We start from the raw sequence: 21,312 nt of genomic DNA, 5'->3' as shown, positions 1-21,312 counted from the left end.
CAGTCCGGCTGCACACCAGTCCCTGCTCTTCTTGACCCTGTGTCCCTCTGTGGGGCTGGGGCTGGCCACGCTCCCGGCAGAAGGTCCCGCAGGGTCTACGGATGCTCTTTGGACCCCTGTGGGTCGGTGGCCTGCACAGGAGTCTGGCCACCCTGGGCCTCCCCGGGAATCAGTGTGGCCTGCACTAAAACGGTCACACCCTACGGCGAAGCAACACCTGCGCTAGGGGAGATTTTATAGCCCCACCTAGTTAAGGAAGGAGTCTAAAAGCTCACGTTGGGACAGAGGACAGCAAAGCACAGCTCAGGCCACTTCCTTCTGTCTCCCATCCACGCCCCCCACACAGACTTGACACCACCTGTGGGGCAGACCCTGCGCATGAAGGAGACGGGACTTCAAGAAGCCTCCAGCCTCCCAAGGACGCAGACCACAAACTGTGTCGCAGCCCACCCCCACCCCCCCACCCACCCTGGGCAGTGACAGAGAAATGTGCCAGTGGGGAGGAGGCTCGGGGCAGAGGGAAGCCAGCAGCCCGCATGCTCACCACTGCAAGTGTCCCCACGGGCTTTGGGCGGCACCGGCGGTAGGGAGCGCCCTCCTCGAGCCTGGCCAGGGACACCCCAAGACGTGACAATGTCCCAGGACAACCAACCTCCCACCGCCTTTGGGGGTGACACCCTCTGCCCCCACAGGTCACCCTGCCCACCTGTCCCTCAGAAACAGACTCCGTCTCTTGTTCACATCTTCTCTGCCTCAGCTATTCCTGGGCGCAGTCCCCAACCCCCCAACCCTGCACCCCAGGAAGGTTCCCGCTCTCTGCTCCCAGGGCAGGCACCGCTTCCATGGCATACCTCCTACAGTCAGCCCCGCGGGCGGCAAGGTATACAGTAGGTACACAACAGTGCACACACCTCGCATGTCCAGTGGAGTGGAAGTAATGCCCCTGGGCTCCCTCAGGGAGGCTCCGGCGTGAGCTTCAGGCTCATTCCTCTGAGAGTGTCCCCTGATACAGAGGACACAGCTGTGGGGCCAGGGGACAGAATGGAGGGCGGGGGGGGGGGGGACCGAGTAGTCTGAAGGCAAAGGTACGATGTCCCCAGAGCTCAGCTGAACAGAGGCCCCTTCACACAGCAGCCAAACTCAACGTGCAGCCTCTGGATCCCAACGCAAACGCAAACGGACCGACGTGGGCCAGGTAGTGACAAGATTAAGGAATTAGTAATCTGGTTAGCTGTGGTGGTCCCTGTAAAGGGCAAAGGTCCCCAACCCCTGAGATACCTCCGGCTGCACTGACACCTGAACTGACATGACGTCAGTTCGGTTTTAAATACCACAGCCAAACAAGAGGAGACAAAAACCCTGGTGGGGACTTCGAGGTTCACTGTCCTACTCTTTTTTTCTTTTTTGCAGAGGGTGATAGGTATTTGAAATTTCTCATTAGAAGAGAAAACAGACGTCCACGGCTTTGGGAGGGGATAGGGAGCTGGGGGAATATTCCGAGGGCCCCTGGCCAGAGCTGCACAGGCCAGCCTGAGCTGCAGAGGCTCAGGCTCTGGACCCCGGTGGGAGGGCAGCTCAGGTGCCTCCCAGGGGCCAGCTTTGGAGCAGGACTGCCAGCAGCTGAGGACACGAGGCCGCCGGCGCGCAGGAGACCGCAGGGCTCCACTCGGGGGCAAGCTAGTCCTGCTCTAATTTCTGGGTTATTTTTATTCGAGGCACCAGCCACAGGCCAATTCAGCTGGGAACGGATTTGTGGGGCAGTGCCCGTCTGGGGGACCGCTGCCCGGCCCACCTCCCAGGCAGCCCCGCAGAACTCCTGTCCCAGATCCTGGTCGGGGGCGAGGACTCTGGGACTACCAGAGCAGACACCACGCGGCAGCAGACCACGTGAAGGCAAAAGCTGGGACAGCTCTGTGTGCCCGTCCCCATCCTCCTCCAGTGCGACAGAGCTGGGTCCTCGATGAAGCTCGTGCTCCGTGTCCCTTCCTGGACGCCACAGCAACGGGGACCCTCAAAGCCACATTAACCTCTTTCTACCCGGGGTAAGAGGACAGAAATACAGACGCCCTCTGTACTGGACTCCCTTCAGGGTTAGACTCGGAAAAAGATGCCTGTCCCCGAGCCACATGACGGTGAACACCCCCCCCCCCCCCCGCCCGCTGCGCAGACAACTTGCGGGCAGACCAGAAAGGCTGTGAGGGGCACGTGGACACAGAGCGGGCCCTGACGGCACCCAGGTGGGCTCTGCAAAGTGGGGAAGGGGAGGCAGCACCACGGTCCTGCAAGGCCAGGTAGGAAGGGGCAGCCCAGAATGCGGGTGGCCGTAAAGGTGCAACTCTTTTTTTCTGTCCTCACAACACTCTGACACCAAGCGTGTGGGTTTCTCACTCCAAGCAATTTTCCACTTCTCCGTGGTCACCAACTCAACGTCCTACACTTTAATTCTGACACCAACTGCCAGAGTTAGCACAGACCTCCCAGGTTAAGGGCCACGTCCCACAAGCCTGTCCCCGCTTCAGACACAAGTCACAAGTCCAGGTCTCTGGCCCTTATGACAGCCTGGCTATAAACCGGTGGTTGCCATGACCCCCTCCTGGGTCTGATAACGGCTAGAACGGCTCACAGAACTCAGGAAAGTGCTTTACGCGCTATTACCACTGTATTGGGAAGGATACAGCTCAGGAAGGGCGAACAGGAGACAGGTGCCCAGGGCAAGGTAGGGGGGAAGGGGCGAGGAGCTTCCATGCCTGCCCTGCACCCCTCCGCCCCAGCCTGTTTAAGCTTTCTCTGGAGGTTCCTCTAGCAACCAGCCCCCACCTTCGAAGAGTCGCTCAGGTGTGCCTGAAAGGGGCTTATTGTGAATAGGGACGCTCTCCCTGAAGGAATTCTAGAAGGGTTCTAGAAGCTCTGTGCCAGGAACTGGGGGACGGAAGCCAAATACGCAGTTCTCATTATGTCCTCTCCCCAGCAGAGCTTCCAGACGGTACTGTCACTGGTGGGGAGATGCTGGATGGGGGGCTTCCTGCCCCAGGACCTAGGCGGGAGGAGAGCCACCGGGGCAGTGTGGGTGTGACCCCAGGGCTTCCTCCAGCCAGGAGCAGCATGTGCTGAGCCCTGGGTCCCAGAGCCGGGCTGAGGAGCTCATCACGGCCGGGCCGCCCCAGGAAGGGCTGGGTGGGCGGGAGGCAGGGGCTCGCTGGAGGCCGCTGGAGTGCCCCTTTACGAGCCACTTAACCGTTCCTTGACCCAGTCGTCCCAGCACAGCAGACGTAATGGCACTGTTTACACAGGACAACGGCAAGCTGCTTTACCAGTGGCTTTCAGAGTCACCATGGCAGCTATTTGGTAAAGTTCCCTGCAAACTGCAGAAACCGAGTCCGAGAGTGGATTGATGGGGCACTAAGCCATCCTGAAAAGTCATCAAAGACCATCAGCATCAGACACTGCCCAGAGCCAGGGAGGTGGCCACAGTCGGAAGACAAACGCCCTGCACCCGGCACTGAAGCCCTGCTCATGGTCTCCACTCAATCCGCGCAGGGCTGCGGCGCCTCATCTGGTACTTACTTGCTCAGAGAACATAAATTGTTGTGTTTTTTTGTGTTTTTTTTTTTTTTTTTTTTTTTTTTTACTTTTAATCTTTACCCAGAGAAACACCGCGGCTTACCTTTCCATCTCATATTCTTTCATTCCCACTTTTACGGCCTTCATTACCTGGAGGATGGATATTAAGCAAAGACATTTGTATTAAGCAGATAAGTAACACTGCCTTATAAATAATGTATAGCTCTTTTTCAAAAGAAATCTCTTCTTAAAAAAAAAAAAGAAAAAATGATATGTGCACACAGTGGTGCAGACATGTGACGAATTAGAACTTTTTTAAAGCTCCAAGAGCCATACCGTTTATTTAAACCACTGTGGGGCGCTTCCATTTGGGAGCCCGTGAGCACCCGGCACCAAGCTACACGGCTCAGGTGGCGGCAGACGGATGGCGGCCAAGATTTAACCAAGATGTCTGGTGAATACTTAATGCTCAGACAGTGATCCTATCCTCAAAGGTTTCCTTTGTTCAGCTGTCATTAAACACACACAAAACGAACTCATGCAAGAGACTGTGGCCCACCAATGACCCTTATCTGTCTCGTGATGCAAAGCTGTGGCCGTCACTAAGCAGGCGCCAGGCTCTCCCAGTCACCCTGAACGTCCTATGAGAAATACGCTTCCTTATTTGCTCTTGCTCCTCAGGTGAAGTGGGAAGGTTTGGGAAAGAGCCACGCAAGGGAGGCTGTTTTTGGAAAACAGAGGACGGTAATCAATGTCTTTGAATCACGGGTAAGGGTGGGAGATCCTTTAAAAGGAGCAGGAACTGCAGGAGTGCCAGGACGGAGAGCCCTACCCGCCTGGAAGTGAGGACTTCTTGCTGGGAAATATTCAGAGGGTGGGGTGGGTGTCTTAAGGTGAGGAACTGGGGCAGAGGTCCTGCTGTCCCTGTCCTGCGCCCATCGGGGAAGAGAAAAGAGCCACCACTGGGTCTCTGCCAGAAGCGACACCTGCTACCCATTCACATGGCACAGGGGACAGGGCCACCCCGGGACCATCCATCTCAGTAAGGCCCTCTCGCCCCACTCAGAGCCATGCTGCTTGCCCACCCGCGCTACAAGGGCGCTCCGAGGAGCCTGTGCCCCGCTTACCTCCCGGTGCGCCTCACTGGAGATTCTGTTGGTGTAACGCAAAACCTCCAGCTCCATGTCCGTCTTAAAGACCCGGCTTCAGAGAGAACAAAGTGGCAAAGTCAGTGATGCCCAGCAGGGACTGGCTGGACCGCCCCACCCCCACCCCTGGCCGACCTCCGGGAGACTTTGGGATGCACCACACCTTGCACAGCCTGGGGAGGAGCACAGAGCCAGCCTGTGCCCAGCCAGGCTGCAGAAGGGCCACTGGGGTGTGGGGGTGGCAGCAGGACGGGCCACCGCGCCCCAGCAGTGACACACTGCACTCAGCACTGCCCATCCTGATCTAACGCCAGACTTGGGTGTGCAGGCTGGTTCTAGTTATAAGATCTGGAAACCACTGTGCGTGGTCGAAGAAACCCAGATTCTGCAGCCAGACATCTTGCCTCACTGAGACTCCATTTCCCCATCCACAACATGGGGATAGAATCTACCTGGCAAGGCTGCCGGACCTGAATCACATGTGCAGACTCCCAGGGCTCTGCCCAGGTAGCTGAAGAGGTCACCTGGTCTACCGGCAGGTCTACCCACCCACCTGCCCTTGGGGCAGCCCAGGAATATATCTCCCGGCCCCGTCAGGCCCCCTACGGACCCAGGGGTTGGAGGTGGGGTGGGAACAGCCACTTCCAGCCAGGAGTACAGCTAAGAATGTGGAAACGGCAGGTGTACAGAGAGGAGGAGACAAGAGAGGGGAGCTGTGCGGGGCAGGCAGGTGCAACCAAGAGGCCCTGCTGTCCTTCCCAGACTCAGCTCTGCCTCTAGCAACTAGATTCCCAGGGGTCCTGGGGCCCGCTCAATAAATTCATGTTAAATTGTCCAAATTTGGTTAGGTCCCTGGTCTTTGCAATCAACCTCATTGCCAAGTAAGACTCAGCTAGAGAAGCCACGTAAATATTTGTTTTCAGCCTCCGCTTCAGATAAGCAACTCCAGGCCATGGGCATTTCAGCGGCAGCCCAGCGTCCCCAGTGCATGCCCCCTGGCCAGCTCCACCTCCTTTACACAGGGTGACGCACCTCCACTACCTCTCCCTCTCACGCAGAAAACACACTCCAGCACCCCGCAGACGAGCAGGGCCAGAGTGTCTGACGATGGTAGACCAGTGCCCGCCCCTCCGTTCAGTCGCTGTCAGCAGGGCCCTGAAGCCTGACCAAGGCCAAGGATGGCAGCGGAGGTGCTCCCACCTCCATCAGAGGCAGCGAACCTCTGGGGACGTCACAGAAGCAGCCCAAGCCAGCCAGTGACTCACACTGTCTCCATGGTGCCATCCAGCTGGGACAGCCAGCCATCTGTCACGGGGAAGTGACGAAGGCATCTTGCAGCACCGTGACGCCCTCCTAAGACCGTAAAACCTTCTGGGGAATGTGGAAAAGATAAGCCCCTCAGCCCGGTGAGACTTTTTTCCAAACAAATATCCTTCCTTTCTTGAGGAAGCAGGCCCTGAAGCCTGACGCCTGGCTCTTGATAGTCATAAGGTGTCTCTCTCCACCAGGGGGGCTGGGCGCAGTGCCACCTGGGAAACAGAAAGCTGCTTCCTGTGCCCTGGAGGTGAGGGTCCAAAGCCTGGGCAGCTCAGCTCCCGAGGTCCAAATCCACTCACAGGGTAGCCTAGCAGCCCCTGGTGCTTCGCTCCTCACTGCCGCCTGCCGAGTCCTGCTAAGTGGGGAGTGGGCCTCTGTTCTCCACCGCAGGGATGACCAGAGCAACAACACAGGTGGGAACCGGGCGCAGGCTGTGCCCACCTCCAGCCCTCTGCCCCTCTATTCGGCTGAGATCGCTGGTGCATCCTGCCAGCCACCACCCTTGCCAACATTTCAGACCCCTAGGTGCTGTGCCCACACACCCACATGGGCTTGGCCAAACCCCCACGAGGGCTGAGCCGGGGCCTGTGCCTGCTGCAGGCATGAGCCCGGGCCACCAGGCCTGCAGGAAAGTCTGCGACAGCGCGCATGAGATGGCAAGCTCCCCGTCGTCAGCCCCACCAGCCTCGGCACCGTCCCAGTTGTGCTAGGAGTTGCATGGGGGCACGAGGGCAGGAGGGCTCCTTTCAACTTTATCTCCCTAAGATCCCCCCACCCCCTCTTCGGGCCTCCTCCCCTTCTCAGTGCACGAATGAACTCCTCTCTATCCCCTTAACTCCAAGCCTTCCCCTCCACCCACCCACTTACAAGGGAAGGGGTGGTTCCGGCTCAGCACCCCAACACACGCCTGGGCTTGGAGCCCACCTGGCCCCCGTGACCACACCCACCTCCTCGCCTTCCTCCTCCGGGCAAGCTCTATCCCCAGCTACTCCACCACATTTCTGGACGGGAGACCATAGCCGTCGCTGCTTTGGGAGGGGAGTGGGAGCAGCTTCGTGTTCTATCTCAGACCTCTCCTCCATCTCCTCCCACACCCCACTCTTCTCCTTCAGCCTCCCACCCCACCCCGCCAGCCCCTCTCTCACCAATGTGTGGGAGAAGGACCCCAGGCTGCCAAATCCACAGGCATTCCGTGACCGCTGAGAGGAAGCAGCACAGTGAGCCCTGCCTCCTCTGGCACCACTGGGCTGCCACCCCCCCTCCATCTCCCTCTCCTGCTCCCAAACCACCCCACCCCCCACCCCCATCTCTGGCACAGGCCTCTCAGTTGTGCTTCCACCTGTAGGTCCTCCAGGTGCCTCCAGCTCAGCCCACAGCTCCACCCCAACCCTGCTGCTTTAAACAGACACCTGCAGGGCATCCCATACACCTTCCTGGCATCTGCCCATTGCTCTCACATCCAAGTGATGACCAAGGGCTGCAGTTCTACCTCTACAACCTCTCTCACACCCTCCGTTTCCCTCCATCCAGACCCCACTGCCTTCAGCCTGGACAACTCTCCAGTCTCTTCTTGCCTCCAGGCCTCTTTGCTCACGGACAGTGGCTGAGGATCTTTAAGAAACACAAATGTAACCATGCTTTTCCTTGCTTAAAAGCTTTGGGGGCCTCTAAATGTCCTTGGGATGGATTTCGACTGCTCCTGAGGCTTCCCATGCCTGTCTCCAACACCTGCCTGCACTCACCCCCGCAGTGATTCTTCCGCGCAGGCCTTTTCACCTCCAGCTCCCACCTGACCCACACCTCGTACCCCTTCCCTACAGTTCCAGGGCAATCTACAGGAATCCTCAGAGAGCCACCATGCGTTGACTTCTCTTATATTTAAGTCTCCTCCCCAGAAGGCCGTGGTCCTGGAAGGCAGAGTTGCAGCACCCCAAGGGCTTGGCCCAAAACAGACACGCAGGAATCAGGGTTAGAAATAGTACCTGGGCGTTGCACCAAACCTGGAAAACACCTTACTGCCCAAATTGAGAGCTCATGGCTCTTTTCAAAAAGAAAAAGAGGCTTCCTCCACTCCACCCTGGGGAGTTTGGCAGCCAGGGTGGGATGTCGCTTAGCTAGGCCTGCCCTGCACAGGCTCCAGCAGCCCAAACTGCCACAGCCACGGCCTTGCCCTGAGCCATGCGGCTAGGAAGAGGCAGCCCCAGGATTTGAACCCCAGGAGCCAACTGCATGATGGGCTCTCCCCTCAGCCCCTCCCTGCAGCAAGAGCACCCGGATCTGCAGAGGGGCTGGGAAAAACAGGCCGCCGACCTCTCCTCCAAGGAGACGTGGTGCCCAAACCACACTCTCTTCCCATCAGAGATGCAAGAACCTCCAACCACTGATGCTGAGGCCTGCTTTCTTTCCCAATTTGAATTGGAGGAAGATGAAAAACGAGGCCTCTACCTGATTTACTCAGAACTTATTTTTAAGTCACGTTAAAAAACACACACACACACATACACACAACCCGTCAAACAAACCAGGACAAATTATGCCACAAAGGCAGTTGGTTCTCCAACAAAATCAGCCTGGCCCAACTGAATCCGAGCTTTAAAAGGCCCTGAGAACAGGCATCTGCTGCGTGCTGGCTCACCTGATTACCCACAGGGCACTCTGGGCCTAAGTCCTGTCCAGGTGCCAGGTGTCCAGCCTGGCCCAGTATCTCCAGGACACAAGCACCAGAAATGGTTTTTAAGATTACTGTAAAAAATAAGACTTTCCAGTATTCAGTTTCCCTCTATCTTCAGGAAGGACTGACTGTGCTGAGTTTGACGAGGCTACTTCTATTATTCCTGGACATGAAAAGATGAGGAAACAGGGATTTTGCCATGGTCCAACTTCTGTTGTCCCAGGGGCCTGCAGAGGGAGGGCCGCCTGGTGTCAGGCTCAGCCCTGGCCTTGCTTGGCTCCAGGATGTGTGGGATGGCGGTAAGAAATAGGATCTGCAAGTCCTCTATTTCCAGGAAAGGATCAAGGCCACCTCCTCCACGAGGATCAGAGGACCCAGGCTTGGGACAGGACGACATGTATGCAGTTAAGAAGTCTGGGCCGAAAATGGCTCAGGCTCTTGGACTGGAAAGAGGAGGTGGCAGACGTGCAGGTGATGCGGGGACTCCTGCAGAGTCCCCAGGCCTGTGGCCATGCCCCTGACCATCATCATACCCAGACAGTGCCACAGGCAGGGGAGGAGGAGGAGGGGAGGCCAGGCCCAGCATCCCCTACAACAGGCTAGAAATGTCAAAAACTGGACAAGGCTGAGATTTATTTGTGCAATCTGGGTTTTTTTTCCCCCTTAAATATGCATAGGTCACAAAACAGCCTCTGGGCATTAAACTCAGGATTAAGACATTAATTAGCTGAGGTCTGAATGACTCTGCTGCTGATTAAAATAGTAGCAAGACAGGATGAAGTATATCCAAAATCAGTCTCTAAGCATCCAAGTGCCGCCGTGGTGAACAAAAGCCACTGGAAGGGACGAGATTCCTTCTCTCCTGGAGATGAATGTGCAGGGGGGATGGGCCTGTGGCAGGCGGGCAGGGCCTCAAGGCCAGGGGAGCCCATGTCCTTTCCTTCCACACCCCATGACCTGGTGCTGCAAAGGATAAAATCCCAGAACAACAGGAGGGGACAGAAACGAGAGAGCTCCTTGGAATTATATATCCTCGGGAGGCTCAACCAATAAGTCCTCTCGAAGAAATGAGAGCCATGAAGAAAACGGTGGTTTCGCTCAGCAGTGAGCTAAGTGTGCTTGAGACTGGACGTGGGCCAAGCAGACGTGGGCTGCACTCAGCGGAGGCCTGGGAGGGTCCACCTCGCTGTGCCCTGTCTTCCTCTCTGTCTGAGGTGCCCACATCCCACCTCCTACCTCCTGGCGCACGGTCATTCAAGGCCTCACCGTGCCCTCAGACACCCCCTGTCTACCTGGCTTTCTTGTTAACGTGGCGTTAAACATCTATTCCTCAGGAGACAAAGACAGCAACCCAACTGGAATACTTTTCTCACACACACACATACACACCCACCAAGAATCTAGGTCATCATCCACGTATCTTTTCTAATTTGGGACACATTAACCCAGGACGCAGGATCCTGCCGCGCTCCTGCCCCGGAACCATCCACACCTCACCGTCTCCCGTGCACACAAAGGCAGGGAAGTAGAAACAGATGTGTTATTCCACTGCGTGATTAATACACGCAGGACACCTTCGCTCTGTGTAATTAACAGTTCTAAAATCGGCGTGTGACTCAATTTAACACAGACTCACTTGAAAACCCAAGAAGGCACACGGCGGTTGCTGACATGCTTGCTCTTCTGTGACGCTTCCAGAGGTACTTAACCAGAATCCAAGGTGCTGAGCTATTAAGACTCTACAAAAGTATCTCCCTTTACTTCCTAACCTAACTTCAGATCAATTTAATCAGCTGTGGAACAGGAGAGTGGAAGCACAGCCTAAATTATGGAAGTGAGACGCCTGCTCTTAAGGTTCAACTTTTGACCTCCCCATTCGAACTGCAATACCCAGCACGAGAAAAGAAATTATCGGTTATGATCTCCTGTTTCTGGGGGAGAGTGCGATTATAGAGGAATTTACCGGAAATCAAAAAGCACTGCTTGAGAGGATGGGAAACAATAAAGCAGTCGCAGAAAGGAAATGAGTGATATCGAAAACAGCAATGAGGACGGAAGCATCCTCTGTGCCGAGGGGGCTGCTCCTTGCCTCCATCAGGCCAGAAGGAATCCCAGGCCCCCAGCCCCCAGCCCCCCAGCCCAGCGCTGACTGGGAGCTGGGGCACATGAGTGGCAGGGGGTATGGAGCTGGAGCCGGCTCAGCTGTTCGGCCCCCGGCCCCCACCTCACCACACGCTGGCCTCACACAAGAGCCACGCCAGGCCCTCTGAGTATGCCTCGTCTCCGTGGCCAAGAGGCCGGAGGGCACGGCTGAAACTCAGCCAAAACCCCCTCCCACCGCTCCAGGGTGCCCGTCAGATACACAAGGAGCAACACAAGACCCTGGAACCATCCTCCTGCCTTTTTCTTGGGCAAATCCCCTCCCTGTGCCTCAGCTTCCTCATCTGCAGAATGGGGATAATCAGAGCACCTAGCTTAGGGCAGAAACAGCATACCTCTCTGAATAAGGGGACGGATGTCAAGTGTTTAGCACCGTATCTTACAGATGTCTCAAAAGGCGACAGACACTGTACTAAGCTGAGTTAACACTTGATTGACTTCTGCTTTCATTCAAGCCTTGAGCCATCATTCATTAAGGGAGAGCACTTCTGCTTTGCACGTGAGGAATCCAAGGCTCAGTGCTATAGGCTGAGTATGTGTCACCCTCCAAAACTGATATGTTGAAACCTAACCTCCAATGTGTTGGCATTCACAGGAGGGGCCTTGGGGAGGCGAACAGGTCATGTGGGCAGAGCTCTCGTGATGGGATTGGTGCCCTTATAAAAGAGACCCCAGAGAGCTCCCCGTCTCTTTTGCCTTTGGGAGGAGGCTGTGAGAACACAGCCATCTAAGGACCAGAAAGTGGGTTTTCACCAGACACTGAGACGGCCAGCTCCTCAATCTTGGATTTCCCAGGTTCTAGAATGGTGAGAAATACATTTCTGTTATTTATGGGCCACTCTCTATGGTAAGTTGTTATGGCAGCCTGAATGGTCCAAGATACTTGGTGACTCTTCGCAAGTTAGGTATTACTGCATCGCCACTAGCAGATGAAACTGAGGCTCAGAACAATCAAGTGAGGATGGCGGGCTGGGGTTAGAGTTTGGATTTGCCTGTGGAGGATTTTTCTATCACCCCAGGCAGCCACTCTAATGGGGTCTAGACAGAGGGGGTAATGAAAGCGTTGAGGACACAGGTGCCAAAAATGTGTCAGTGAATCATAATTTCATGACAGGGAAAACCTGCTCTCCGTAAACGAGGGGCCAGCCTGCCATTCCACCCAGAACCCATCCTTCACTTAGAGCAGTGATCGTGACCACCATGGATCTCACTCGAGAACGACTGCAGTCACTACAGAGGCGAGCACCCACGCTATTAAAACACACCCTTGAGGCAGTAAGGACAATGTGACATTTCTAAAATAGTTCTACTGCCATCAAATGCCAAATAAGTCCTTTCTGCTGCTGGCTTTGATAAAGTTGGGGGGTATTCTTTTGAATGTGGAATCCACCTCAGAGCCTTGGAAATGTCACTAGAATTAAAGCATGCTTGTTCCAAAGTAACAAACTAATGACTTATTCCTTGGGAGATGCTGAAGCGTACCACCCAGTATGGTCTCCAGAACACCCAACTGTAAGTGGCCAGGAGGGAATGTCACAGGCGGGGGCGTAAGTGGGTGTGGGACCATTCCTGAGTATCTGGGATTTATTCTTCTGTCAACAGGGAGCTACAGATGGGCCTGGCATCTGTTACTTTATAAAAACAAGAAAAGGCGGCTGTGTGCTGAAAGGACACCGGCGCCATCCTCAGACCCTATGCGGCTGCCCTCCAGCGCTCCCACGGTCAGCACTGATGCCTATGACGGCACTCAGATTTCCACCTCTGGCCTACCTCAATCTCAGCATGCCCCAAATAAGTCCCTGATCTGCCACAGCACCTTTTCTTGCCAGCCCTCCCCATCCCAGTGGCATGCTACCCAGCTGTTGGAAGACAAAAAACTGGAGTCACCTTCAACTCCACCCTTTACTCAGGTCACAGTCAGCTCCGCCCAGGGTGTTCCCCTTAATCACCACTCTACTCTCAACTGTCACATCACCCTTCACTGCCACCTGGACCCTGCAGCAGCCCCCTAACTGGCAACCTGTTACCTCTCTTGCCCTACAACTGAGTCTCCAGTCTGAGGCTAAAATGACTGCTTAAAATGCAAACATGACCTTATCATTCTCCTCAAATCCTTCAAAGGTTTCCCATGGTTCCCATTTCTCTTAAGACAAAGTTCAAGCTGACACCACAGCCAACCCAGCCGTTGCCTGTCAGACTGCCTATGAACAAGTAGGCCTGAGGCCTGGATCGTCCTCTCCTCCTTCCTGACTGTGCTTCCCCTCACAGGGTTCCCAAACTCCAAGGCTAGAGGAGCGAGATCTCCCTACTAGATGGGGAAACATGACCACATGGTCTTAGCGTCAGACATGAAAAGTCCACACACCTCCCCATTTCAAGTGAGGACGTGCCAAAGGCCCTGCTTCATTTCTCTCTATATTCAGAGTAAGTGCAGATATAGAACAAACAAGAGATATTTCATTGCTATCAAAGAGCAACTTGACAGCTTAGGAAGAAAACTGGTGGCACATCAGAATTGGAGGGCCACTCCCAGGGCCCATAGAGATAATGCCCAAGCTGAGAAGGTGATGCCTTGCTGTGACCTAACAGAAACCAATTATGCTGCAGGTATGCACAGGCTGCCAGTATCAGCAAGGGAGGGAAGCAGGCAACCTAAGAACACATACAACAGGATGCCAACTTGTCAGGACACAGACCCAACATGAGGAAAATATGTTTACCTTTCTGGTAATAGGATTATGTATGATGTTTATTTTTACTCTTTTCATTATCTACTCTGAGCTATATAAGTGTGGCTCATTTATAGTAGAAGATTTTTTAAAGACTCCTAAATAAAGGAAAAGATAAGAGAAATTTAATTGACATTCAAGTGACTCATGCCTTTTCTGAAAAACAGACCAACTGACACATTAAAAAAAAAAGAGATGAGCATTGTTTGGGGGACCATCTTGTCTGAGGGGCTTTCTGAGATGGAGCAGGTGGCAACAGCAGGGTCTCTCAGCTTCCTAAGTGGAGCACAATAAACAGCCAAAGTAGCCACAGGCAATACTCACCACTCCACAATTTCCGGATGAAGAATGGTGTTGTTGACATTAAACCTGTAGAGAAAAAAAAAAAATCAAGCCTATTAGTTCAATGGTCTATCATCTCCCAGCCAGAAATACCTCTTTCAAGACATACCAAGAGAGGGCCCCAAGCCCTCCTCATGACCCTCTGGCCCATAGAAGGCCTGCTGTTCACTTCCTCCAGCAGCCTTGCAGCCAGGCCAAGTTGTCTAAGCACGGTTAGTTGGAGAACAAGCTGCTTGGCTGCAAAACACCATCCTCTACTCTTGCTAAGCAGACCTAGCAGCCATAGTCTCCTTTGTCAAGTATACCAACATATACACAATAGGAGTCCCAGAAAAAAAGGAGAAAGATAAAGAAGAATCTGGTGGGGAAAGCCCCCAAACTTCACCAATTTAATGAAAAACATTAATCTACACATCCACAAAGCCCAATAAACTCCAAAAGGATAAATTTCAAAAGACCCACATTCAGACATATCATAATCTGTCAAAAGACAAAGCCAAAATCCTGAAAACAGTAAGAGAAAAAAAAAAAGAAAAAAAGCATGGCATACAAGGAATTCTCAATAAGATAAATAGTTGATTTCTTATCAGAAACCATAAAGGCCAAAAGGCAGTAGGATGAAAAAAAAAAAAAAAAAGATGTGTCAACCAAGATTCTATATCCAGCAAAGCTATGATTAGAAAGAAATATTCTATAATGAAAGAAAAATTAAAAAGGTCCCAGATAAACAAAAACAAAGAGTTCATTGTTAGAACACTTATCCTACCACAAGTCCTAAAAGGAATCTCTCAGACTTCAGTGAAAGAACACGAGAGTAACTTGAAACCACATGAAAAAAAAGGGGGGGGGGGGCATTGAGAAAAGTAATTACACAGGCAAGTACAGAGACAGGACTAATGTATTTTTTTTGTCCTCCTCTCTGACCTAAGAGGAAACTGCATAAAGCAATAATTGTAAATTTGTACTGACCCACAGAACATGTGAAGATGCCATCTGTATGCAGCAACAGCACAAAGGAGGGGACAACATGCAACCATACAGAAACAAGGTTGTTGTATGCTACTGAAATTAAGGTGACATTAATGCCAAGTAGGCAGTCATAAGTTTAAGAGGTCATTCATAATCCCCCAGGTAACAACTAAGAAAATAATTAAAAACATATAGAAAAGGAGATAAGAAAGGAATAAAAACCACAAAAAGTCAATTAAATACAAAAGAAAGTCATAATGGAGAGGCTGAGGAACAAATTTGACATATGACATAGAGAAGCTAATAACAAAATGTCAGAAGGAAGTGATTCCTTATCTGTAATCACTTTAGATGTAAATTCATTTGATTCTCCAATTAAAAAGCAAGGATTCACAGAAGGAATTAAAAGAAATATGATCCGAGGAAATGCTCTAAAAATACACACTTTAGAGTCAAAGACACAAAGAGGTTGCAAGTGAAAGGAAGAGAAAAGATGTATTACACAAACAGAAACCGAAAGTGAGCTGGGACAGCTCTACTAACATCAGACAAAACAAAGCTTAAGACAAAAAATTTTGCTAAAGATAAAGAAGGACATTCTATACAAATAAAAGGATCAATTCATGAAGAAGACATAATAATTATAAACGTATATGCACCTAACAAGACACAACATATATAAATCAAAAACTGACAGAACTGAAGGGGACATAAATAATTCAATATCTGGAGACTTCAATACTCTGCTTCCAGTAATGGATGGAAAGACTAGATGGAAGATGACAAGGAAATAAGAGACTTGAGCAACACTGTAAACCAACTAGACCTAATAGACATCTCTAGACTATTCCACCCTACAGGAGAATACCCATTTTCTCAAATGTGCATGGAACATTCTCCAGAATAGATCATATATTAGGCCATATAACTACTCCCAATAAACTTAAAAGGATGACATCATATTGAGTATGTCCTCCAAGCACACTGGAATGAAATTAGAAATCAGTAACAGAAGAAAAATTCATCTGTGGAAATTAAATTTTATATTCTTACATAACCAATAGGTCAATGAACCACAAGGGAGAGTGAAAATACCCTGAGACAAATGGAAACAAAAATACAACATACCAAAACTTACAGCATGTAGCTAAAGTAGTGCTTACAAGGAAATTACTAGCTAAAAATACCTATGTTAAAAAGGAAGAAAGTTATCTCAAACCAATGACCTACTCTTCCATCTTAAGAAACTAGAAAAAGAAGGAGCACCTGGGTGGCTCATTCAGTTGAGCAACAGCCTCTTGATTTCGGCTCATGATCTCAGGGTTGATATCGAGCCCCATACGTCAGGCTCCGCACTGAGTGTGGAGCCTGCCAGGATTCTCTCTCTCTCTCTCTCTCTCTCCCTCTGCCCCTCTCCCCCCACATATGTGTATACTCTAACTCTCTCACAAATAGAATAAAAATCTTTTTTAAAAAAAACTAGAAAAAGAAGAGGAAACTAAACCCAAAGCAAGCAGAAGGAACAGAACAAAGATTTGAGCAGAAATAAGTGAAATAGAGAACAGAAAAACAATAGAGAAAAATCAATGAAATAAAAATTGGTTCTTTGAAAAGACTGAAAAATTGATAGTTTTAGACTAACCAAGAAACAGAGAGAAGGCTCAAGTTACTGACCAGAGGTGATATATTATTACTGATTTAAAAAAAATTAAAAGTATGATAAGAGAATATAATGACCTATATGGCAATAACTAGATAACCAAGATGAAAAAGACAAATTCCTAAAGACACAAACTACCAAAACTGATACAAGAAAAAAATCCAAATAGACCTATGACAAGTAAAGAGACTGAATTAGTAATCAAAACCCTCTCACAAAGAAAAGCCCTGGATCAAATGCCTTCATCATGAATACCAAATGTTTTAAAACGAGTTAACACCAATCCTTCACTAACTCTTACTAAAAACTAGAAGAGGAAGGAACACTTCTCAGCTCATTCTACAAACTCAGGATTACCCTGATTCCAAAACCAAGACATCACAAGAAGCTATACATGGAAATCTCTTATGAACATTGGCGCACACACACAAAGAAAAAATCTTCAACAAAATACTAACAAAATCCATCAACATATAATGATCCAGTTGGATTATCTCAGGAATGTAAGGTTACTTCAATAGACAAAAGTAATCAATATAATACACCATAATAACAGAATATAGAACAAAACCACAAAGATGTAGAAAAAGTATCTTACAAAATCCAACAACCTTTCATGATAAAAACACTCAATGAACTGGGGAAAGGAACTTCCTTAACCTGATAAAGGTATCTACAAAAAACACACAGCCTACATCATAGTTAATGGTCAAAGATGAAAAGCTTTCCCCTAAGATGGGGAACAAAGTCCTTCCTCTCCACTTTCGTTCAATGCTGCACACAAGAAACATTTATCATAGTCATCGTACACTGCAAGTTTCAACAATTTTCAAAGCACTGAGATACAGAAAATGCTCACTGATTACAGTAGAATTAAACTAGAAATCAGTAACAGAAGGAAAATTGTAAAATACCAATTCATTTGGAAATTAAGCAATACACTTCCAAAGACCCGTTCAAAAAACAAATAACAAAATTAGAAAATAAAAGCATGAACTATCAGAACTGGTGAAATGCAGGTAAACAATGCCCAGAGGAAAACTGATAGCTCTAAATGTATCTATTTAGTGGAAAAGAACACTGAAAACAAATGATCTAAGCTCCCATCGCAAAAATGTTCCTTTCTTCTCTCTCAAGAAGCTAGAGAAAGAACAAACCTAAAGAAATTAAAAGGGAATTAAAAAGCACAGAAATCAATGAAACAAAAGGCAAACATAAAATAAAGAAAAATCTATAAAGCCAAAAGTTGTTCTTTAACAAGATAACCATAATTGAAAAGGGGGCCCCAGGAGACAAAAAGATCAGATTGGGGGCACATCATGTATGACCCTGAGCTCAAGCTGGTGTTGAGAGAGCTGGGGAAGCACAGCATGGCCCGACACAAACAAAATATAGGCCTTGGCAGAGAAGCTGGGGCAAGCCTTCAATCCTCTGGATTCTGAACCCTGCTCCATCTCAGGTCAGGATATTAAATGCAGGGCATGGTGACTCGTGACCAAGCAGGGACTCTCCATGGCCCTGTTGCCAGTGTTTGAAAATACTTCTCTAACGCCGTGGTTGTGCAGTTGGCACCCCCACTGCTGGCTGAGCCCACTGACGAAGGAAGGACAGAGGAGAGAAGTGGGAAGGGGGCATTAACAGGCTGGGAGGATTCCAGACCTCCAAAGCTTTCAGAACTCCTAACTACACAAATAAGACTAACTCAAAGTCACCTGAAATGTTGTAGAATCAAAGCCCTACCTGTGAAATATGAAAGAGACCACAGGCAGCCAGCATGGTTCAGAGTCAAGAACAGAGCAGCAGATGACATATATCAAGACGACAATGCAGACTCTGCCTCCCATTTCCCCAAATGTCACTTTGACGTTAGGAAAAGCAATGGCCTATCTACTCGGCAGGCAAACACAGCAGTAAAATTTCACTTTACAAAATGTACGTACACATACACACATGCACCTACTGGACACGTGAGCGGCAAAGTGACCCAGCACACAGACACAGGTGCAAACACCACAGGTAAGATGAACACACGCACAGGCAGGCACGCCCGTAGGAAGAGACACAGACACACACACACAGATGTACACGCAACACACAGACATGTCGACACACCCACACAGCCATACACTTAGACTAATACAGAAAGATCCACCCTTAAAACACAAAGACTCGCACGAAAGGGCACTCAGATACAGAAATACTCAGAGAAACATTCCAGACACACACAGAGAAGAGTCCAAAAGACACTCCCCACGGTGTTGATGGGGTTTAACTTGGGGTGATGAAATCTGGATATTCCTTGCTTTTGCCTCTGCACTGGTTAGCATTTTCTACGACGAGCGTGTATCAATTGGGTAAAAACAACAACAAACCCACCCTGCCTATGAGGGTGGGAAGCAGGTGTCCTGGAAGCTTAGGGTAATCCCCTGGTGGGCTCGGCCTGGCGGCCAGGTGACAAAAATTAAATAGGATGGGCCCCAACGCTCCTGCCCTAGTCCCTGGCCTTCTCCCTGCAGTTTCTTTTTTTTTTTTTTTTTTTTTAATTTTTGTTTATTTATGATAGTCACACACAGAGAGAGAGAGAGAGAGAGAGGCAGAGACATAGGCAGAGGGAGAAGCAGGCTCCATGCACCGGGAGCCTGATGTGGGATTCGATCCCGGGTCTCCAGGATCGCGCCCTGGGCCAAAGGCAGGCGCCAAACCGCTGCGCCACCCAGGGATCCCCCTCCCTGCAGTTTCTAAGCCCAGGAAGGAGGTGAGGTCTGCTGGAGAACAGGCCCTGCGAGGGGCCCCCACTGCCCACCCCTCCTAAGGGCTGGGGTGGGTTCCTATCTCCTCATGGAGATTCCACGGACCATAATACGAAGCCCAAGTTAACCAATATTAACTCGATAAGCAAGTTAACAGGAGCCACAAGGCCAAGTCCCCACCCACACCACAGACTGGCGTTTGGTTGTGATCATCAGCTTTTAACAAAGTCCCTCCATTTCCTGGGTTGAAAAATTCACATCTTTGAATATTAATATTCCTACATTAGCAACCCTCAAATTCAGCAATTTCATATTTAACTGCTTATTTAAATGGAATTAATTTGTAACCAATTGTCTTCAAATATGCAAGGCAATTTAAGTAAATGCCAGGAGATAAGAAATACGCTTATCCTGAATAACCAGCTGATGAAGAGTATCGGCCACACTTCTCTCTGACAACAGCACGAAGCTGAGCCCTCCGTAACTCAGTGCCCTGGCCCAGGGCTCCTGGGCAGTCTGCCTGCTTTGGAGGGAACGGTCTCATGCCAGGAAGGCACCCCCACGGGCCACCTGGCCCCCACAGATCATCTTTTCCTTCATGGTCAGCCTCTCTCTCTCTCTCTCTCTCTCTCTCTCTCTTTCTCTGTCTCAGGAAAATCTGCTCTCAAGCCTACCTCCTCAGATGCTAGCAAGGATCCATCATGTCTGCCTCTCTCCCAGGCTACAGGAACCAGGGGCTCCAGGCAGCCGTGGGGGGCACCCACAGGGAGAAGCCCCACACCCTCCTCACTGCACCACGACCCTCTTCACCTCAGCTCCCGCTAGCCTCGGCCACAGAACAGCCCTGGCCGTGCCCTCCGCAGGACCGGGGGAGGAGCACCTGACCCCACTCTCCAGCCAGAGCCCATGGGGTGTATGATCCTTCCATACCTTCTGTGGGAGCTAGCCCTGGCCCAGTGTGGCCACACACGGAGCTGTGGCCTGGGCCAGAGCCCAAACTCAGCACAAAGCCCAGCAGACTGTCCCTGCCTGCTTCCCTCATCCCAGGGAGGACAGAGACACCCTTCCTGGTGACCCTGGGGGCTCCTGGCCGTAGGGAGATCCCAGTGCATGTCCACCACCCCCACAACGCTCCTGTCTTCCTGTGCCCTCTGCTCCTGGTTCTCCACCGTCCCCAACACTGTGAGACCGGACACACTCCCTGCTGTGGGCACCAAGCGGCCTGCCCCTGACCTGAGAAGGCTGAGAGAGGTCTAAGGTCTCCCAGAACCAAACCCACAACCCCACCAGGGTCACAGGCCCAGAGGCGGCCAACCCCGAGGAGCCACATTTGGAGAGAGGGTCACAGGCTGACTGTCCCCCGCTGGACCAGTGCCCAGGGGTCTGGACTGGGTGGACAGGTGAGGCCCCTGTTCTACCATAAGCTCTTTCCTCCCCCAGGCCAACAGATAAAGGTGGGCTGGGAGGCCCATCAACATCAACCTAGAGGCCAAACCTGAACTTCTGCAACAGCAAGTGAGGAAGAAATCCAACCTGTGTGGTATTTCAGAGAAGTTCAAAAGGGTCAAAACCAAAATTTCCAGGAATAAGATGTTTTATTAGGGCAGTGAGAAGCAACCGGTGATAGAAACTGATGGAAAGTAGGACAAGAGCAAGACTCACCTTGCTTAGGAAACAGGCTATTGTTATCCCCAGTGAACAGCTGGGGACGCGGCAGGCAGGGGAATGTAGTGGCGGAGCTGCAGCTGCCCTCAAGGACGATGGCAGAAGCCACGAGGGGACAGAGTCAAGGTGCCTGCAGCCAGGGGGAGTGGGAGGCAGGGCACCGAGCTGCACCCAGAGCCCGGGGAACACAGCGTCCACTGGGAAGACGCTGGCGGACTGCTGGAGGTGGACGCTGGGGCCCCAAGTCCTACCCCCGGCATGCAGGGTAGGGGCACCCAGCACAGACTCCTACCCAACAGAGCAACCCCGGAGGGCCGAGCTGCTCGACAGGGGCCCCAGT

At 51.2% G+C, this 21,312-nt stretch overlaps 1 protein-coding gene and 1 long non-coding RNA gene across 3 annotated transcripts in view; one reads left to right on the top strand and one right to left on the bottom strand.

Moving 5' to 3' along the window:
* Positions 1 to 21,312, bottom strand: part of PEPD (peptidase D) — a 109,238-nt gene that overhangs the window by 59,304 nt on the left and 28,622 nt on the right. For both annotated transcript variants that reach the window (XM_072782251.1, XM_072782252.1), the window contains 3 exons: positions 13,911 to 13,955; positions 4,689 to 4,764; positions 3,665 to 3,711 (listed from right to left, as the gene is read on the bottom strand). In XM_072782251.1, coding sequence (XP_072638352.1) covers positions 3,665 to 3,711; positions 4,689 to 4,764; positions 13,911 to 13,955 — 168 coding nt within the window. The remainder of the gene's footprint in view (positions 1 to 3,664; positions 3,712 to 4,688; positions 4,765 to 13,910; positions 13,956 to 21,312) is intronic.
* LOC140607745 (uncharacterized) lies at positions 2,913 to 12,262 on the top strand. Its single transcript, XR_012009652.1, has 3 exons — positions 2,913 to 2,983; positions 3,291 to 6,115; positions 11,972 to 12,262. It is a non-coding gene; the product is annotated as an uncharacterized lncRNA (long non-coding RNA).

Source organism: Canis lupus, chromosome 1 (genome assembly GCF_048164855.1).
Source record: "Canis lupus baileyi chromosome 1, mCanLup2.hap1, whole genome shotgun sequence".
NCBI classification, from domain to species: domain Eukaryota; kingdom Metazoa; phylum Chordata; class Mammalia; order Carnivora; family Canidae; genus Canis; species Canis lupus.
This window is presented reverse-complemented; position numbering and strand designations above follow the sequence as displayed.